A 5,688-nucleotide genomic window follows, 5' to 3' on the forward strand; every position below is an offset into this window, starting at 1 on the left:
TATACAGCTTACCGAGGACATTGCGGCTGTTAAATTCGCTGATCTCGATTAATAGTAAAAAGATGTTAGCATTCCTCAACGATATGCAAAACTGCAGAAAAAAAGTGTCTGCAATTGCATCATTATCCCGTGAAAACTCGAAATACAAATATTTGTAATTTCTCTTATATTCTTATTTTTATTTTATGGCGTGCAAAACCATCATCTGCCAACTCATCCGTAAATACTGCACTGTAAAGCCTGTAATTGAGCGAATTTAACATTTAGCTAGTACATTAGTACTTTAAGAGCTGCTCTAGCCGCAGATTGTTTAGGCTGCTAATAGTACTGCGCTTGAATCACTATTAATTTAGACGTTTTAATCCTTCTTGCCCATAAATACAGATAAATAAGCCCGGAACGAAAACTTTACACTTAACCGACAGACAAATACCGCGGAATTAAGCTGTGCAGGCAATCATATTCAAAATTTAAAAAAAAAACAACCGAAAAAATACGATGCTAACTAAAAAACACTATACCCTTGCATTCGATCGTCATAAAACTCCCTATATGGCAAACAATAAAATTAGTACGAGTACTAAGCCCGACTGTGCGTATACAATTTTAAAGAAATTAGCGTTTCAAGCAGTCTTGAACTAGCGTCCTCAACGGTACGGGAAACGGAGGCACCGCCTCGTCGACATTTTGATATCTCTGGTGCACTAAGGAGAACAATGGGGTCGCTTCGTTCAGCCTGCGGTAGACAGCAGCTCGTTCCGTCGGATCGCGGCACCGATGGCCGATCATATACGTCAGGGCATCCGCGTAAAACGTGTGCAGATGACTGAGTAGTGATTTATCAGAAGCGGTGGTCGCCCCTAAGAAAAACCCGCCACCCGACAATCAAAATCATTGTACGCTTTTGCTGAATTACGCTGAAATACACTGTACATATTTGTAATAACGAATTGCCGAATAAAATTGTCATTGTTATACAAATTTCAGGAGATACATACGAGGATCAAAAACCGCCATGGCCAGGAGCAGATAGGATTCCGTCAGCGTCAGCCCGATTCCTTTAAATACAGCGGTGAATTTGTAGCTGAAGCGGACGAATTCGGGATCCAAACCCATAGCCTCCATCCAGTAATCGCCGGCGTGAATTTGTTCGGGACCCGGCAATGGGTAATAATACTGCCCTTTATGAAAGAACCGCATGTGATGCAGCTGCGAAAAGTAACACCATAATTATGAAGAATAAACATATAATTATCATATACAAGCAGTTTGATAACAGGACAGAACAGCTCGTACCAAAGCGGTAATAAACGTTCTCTCCGTCAGTAAAATTTCGCGATCAGCCGAGCTGACGTTCTCGAAACCAGGTAGCATGGCGAGAAACTGCGCCAGACGGAGTTTGCCATCTTCCAGTTTCTCATGCAGGCGCAGTAGTGCTCGCTGCGGCAGTGTCTGTGGTTGATACTGCATGGAAAATTATTAAAAATGATTATTGCAAGATATGTCGGTAATAATTCTGCACGGAGTGCAGTGAAATGTTAAAATGCGTGAAAATAAAATTACTACTGATAGATCGTACCGGTATCTGCTGAGCTTCAAGGGCGGACGTCATGAACGCGGTATACACAGCAATCTGGTCTCCGTATGCAATCTCGTACGCCGCACACACCGCGCCACCGGCTTTCTGCAGCATCACATCGCGAGAATTGCTCATGTTTAAAAATTCCGCGCAATAAAAACTGGACGGTAGAACGGGACGAAAGGTTGCCGCGACACTCAAGAAGCCCTGAAGATCTGCAAAGAATACGCGTATTAATTGTCAGCCGAAGCCCTGCAGCATGTAAAAGCAGCGCGGACTCCGACCGGTTGGAGGGACAGTTTTGCGGAAACCGGGCGGAAAAGTCGCCGGTGTCGGCTGAAAATCCTCGTTGAAATGCCCACGCAGTAGAACCTGCATTTCTGCTCGGTTCGGCTGGGTTTCCATCGTGTTGGAGCGTGACGCACGATCAGCGGATGGTGGGTCTTCCATGGTGGCTATAATAATTGTTAGTTAAAGCCAAATTAATGATCTCGGTGTGCTCGTATTTTCTCGTACGGACTTTCGAAGTATCTACAGGGTTATCGCGCCAAGTGTGGACAGTTGCGTAAAATAAATTAAGAAATATTCCTGTAAATCGTTTTGGTGCATGTTTTGCTTTTTCTAGTGTAACTTTTTCTTGCAAATTCAGTGATACCAAAATTGGTATTTGTTGACGTGTCCGGAAGTAGTCAGGTGGTGTTTAAGGTTAGGGGGTAGCGGTCAATTTTTTAATGGTTATGACGACCCCTCTCAGAAATTCAGTAATGAATGTTTTTGCGTTAGTTTTCAGTGAACTATCAAGTGCTTTAAAAGGTCGTTGTTACCGGCTAGCAAAACATTCTAGCACGATCACTGCTCGTCGTGAGTTCAAAACAAGATGTACCTCCCATAGACTCGTATGTTAAAACCTACATTTCGAAGAATGTTGTTGCCTGGATCCCTGGTTGTGTTGGACGAGATGTTAGTGGTTTAACGGAAGTTCGAAAGAAACCATTAGAACACCATGGTATTACTTGATGGTTCTCAATCGTCCAACATTTTTAAAATATTGCTGATTGAACGTGAATATTTCTCGTTAAGCAGCGCAATTTTTCGGAAAATAATGAAAACTGTCCACACTTAGCCCGATAACCCTGTATTTGTATACTTGCAGTAAGTGAATAACGCGGTCGTAGTTAATGGTATACTTGCACTTAATTTTATTTCCCACTAATTAATTTCTGTCGTACTCGTAATGATGTACGAGTAGGACCGTTCTTAATGTGAGTTACTTGACCATCGCAACTGATTCTGCTGTTTGCCAGCGACATTTGGGCAGCGAACCGGTCGCTGTGGACGCTTCCTCGTCCTCCATATTATACAAGACTGCAGTACGTACATCTCTCAGTTTCATTCCCTTTTTATGAATATAACCGGAGCGCAGTTTTTACACGGTAGTCACAATTTTTAAAATCAGTTAACTTATTTTGATATTATTTGCGTTGTAAAAAGCAGTGAGTAAACACTGGCCCGCGCTGCGATAAATAATTTCTGCACTCGCTTTTGTCTGGTGGTGACTGCAGTGCAGTGCGGGCTCGCGTGGCGGCGATCGAGTGTTCCGTCACTCATTTTTTTACAAGGCAAATAACTTCGAATTCTGAAATTCTCATGTACTCTGTAAAAGATACGCTCTGTTTAATTAACTGGGTACAGAAACCGGAAGGTAATCGGTTTGTGGAAGTTGTGAGTCAAGCTGTCCAGTTGAACGATTCAGTTTCCATATGGCTCGGCTAAGCGAGTGTGTAATAGTTTCTTAATTTTCTGCCGAATAAGATACTATCGAACCACTGAATACTGTCCACTGAATTACTCCGCTTGGATCGTTTCCGTGCGCCATGCCCGTCTGACTCCTCCATCGAAATAATATAATTGCATTTAGCTTTCTAAAAACTCAATCCCCGAATATTGTAAACGCATCCTGCAGGAAATGGCCCGATACATAAAACATGGTAGACAATTCTTGTGAATAAAGCTGCAAAATGTGTGTGGAACTGCGCAGGAGGAGTTTCCACAGATTACACAGGAATAATATACCGATAAAAGATGTTGACGACATCCGCGCTCGAACGTTGAGACACGAAATCTTGAAGAAATAATTTCTTATCGTTAGGTAATGCGTGCGATGTACTCTGTATATAACAGTATGTACTGTGTGAGTGAATACAAGACGCTGGAGGCATTTTGCGTTCCTCGTGGTATCGCAAACGCTGAAAGCTGCCGCATCGGTTACACTGTCTGTGCAGGTTTGGGGGAAAATAATCGATAAAAATGCACTTACGGATAAGACACCGGAGTGGCTGCAGTTGTCTGCCGGGTGTGGGCGCTAATCTTTCCTACATATACTGCAAAAATAACCAAGCCATGATTCATATTTCCATTTGCGGAATTAATTGCCAGTATTAATTTTCTCGAGAATCGTCGGTCGTTTTACTAGGAATGTCGCACTGTGTACAGTGTACACGATCCAAAAAATAACGAAGATTAAAATGTACAGCAATAAAAAATTATGCCGGATTCGACTTCCATTTCCACGTACATAATTCGCAACCCTGGAGTTCTGTTGGTATGTCATAATACATGTATTGGTCCGTTCACCATTAAATGTGTTTTTTGTCACTGTTGTGCATTTGTACCTGCACAGGCTGCACTGTACCTGTTTTGTGCAAACTAAAATTCCAAAGAACCTTATACAAAACAAGCGTACCAGTGTTTTGTTATACTCGTATTATAATACGAGTATAACAAAACATTGGTACGGTTGTCCTTGCTTGGTACATTGGTATTATAACGCGGGACCGTATGGGCGCCACGCGTATCCTCAAAAGCGAACAGCGGTGAACCCGGATGAGGCTTTATTGCCGAATCTAATGCGCACCGTGGCGCAGCAACACCAGACTAATGAGGAAGGATCCTGCAGCCAGTGCAACTGTGCTGCAGGTCCGTCAAAACAGCGCAGCAATGTGCGGGGTGGAAATCCCCAGAAACAGCGAATAGCTACTCAGGAGGGCGGGGCGTCCCGCCCTTACACCCCTTTTGCAGGCATCGCTACGTCCTCGGAGCGAAATCTCCCAGGATTCGGAGGATCCGCACCCCACGCCGGTTCGGCTTGGGTTCCGGGTCAGTTCGGTCCGGTCGGCTCAGTCCTGGTTCGGTCGGCTCGAATCCGGTTCGGCTCGGGTTGGGTGCCGGGTCAGTTCGGTCCGAGGTCAGCCGTCTGGGTCAACGCATTGTCGCGCCAAATCCAGGGTCCAACCCGGAAACGGGTAAATTCCGTCGTTTCTTCAGCAGGGGAAAGGTCACGTTCTGGAGAAATTTGGGCAGGGGTTTGGGGTCTATGTGGCCCGTGACCCCTGTAAAAAAAACAAAGCACGCAAATCCGCGGTGAAATCCACTGCTCCGTCCGGGGGGAGGTCGCCGTCGCAGGAAGTTCGGGCAGTGTTATGGTGGGGGAATTCTTCGGCGTGATGCTGGTGGTCGATCCGTGCCGTTGGGATCGGAGTTGGTGCTGCTGTTGGCGGTGTATCCGTTCTGGTTTCCCGCTGGTCCGGGTCGCGTTCGCCGTCGGCATCGCAAGAGGCAATTCTCGCTCCACGGCATCGCAGGAGGGTTTCTCGCTCCGCGGCATCTCCGTCCAGTTTGGGAGGCATCCGGCGCGGGGAGGCGTCCATCTCCGTCAGTTGGGAGAGGAATCCATCACGTTCCGCGGGAATGGGGGGCATTTGTAGCTCCACACATGGGGGTTAAATTGGCTCAAATAATCAGAGGAGCCGTGCGCGCGGGCAGCGCGCACGGCCTGGCTCGCAACCATGATCTGCGACCATATAACGCGGGGCCGTATGGGCGCCACGCGTATCCTCAACAGCGAACAGCGGTGAACCCGGATGAGGCTTTATTGCCGAATCTAATGCGCACCGTGGCGCAGCAACACCAGACTAATGAGGAAGGATCCTGCAGCCAGTGCAACTGTGCTGCAGGTCCGTCAAAACAGCGCAGCAATGTGCGGGGTGGAAATCCCCAGAAACAGCGAATAGCTACTCAGGAGGGCGGGGCGTCCCGCCCTTACAGTATCT

At 46.3% G+C, this 5,688-nt stretch overlaps 1 protein-coding gene across 1 annotated transcript; it reads right to left on the minus strand.

Annotated features, from left to right (window-relative positions):
* Window positions 1-406: 406 nt before the first annotated feature.
* LOC129588955 (uncharacterized) lies at window positions 407-3,641 on the minus strand. Its single transcript, XM_055483386.1, has 6 exons — window positions 3,404-3,641; window positions 1,864-2,034; window positions 1,580-1,794; window positions 1,297-1,464; window positions 999-1,209; window positions 407-860 (listed from the first exon to the last, which is right to left on the minus strand). Exons 1-6 carry the CDS (start codon window positions 3,453-3,455, stop codon window positions 616-618), a joined length of 1,062 nt encoding a protein of 353 aa, XP_055339361.1. The 5' UTR covers window positions 3,456-3,641; the 3' UTR covers window positions 407-615.
* Window positions 3,642-5,688: the final 2,047 nt, after the last annotated feature.

This window comes from Paramacrobiotus metropolitanus, unplaced genomic scaffold (genome assembly GCF_019649055.1).
Source record: "Paramacrobiotus metropolitanus isolate TYO unplaced genomic scaffold, Prichtersi_v1.0 Parri_scaffold0000032, whole genome shotgun sequence".
Classification (NCBI taxonomy): domain Eukaryota; kingdom Metazoa; phylum Tardigrada; class Eutardigrada; order Parachela; family Macrobiotidae; genus Paramacrobiotus; species Paramacrobiotus metropolitanus.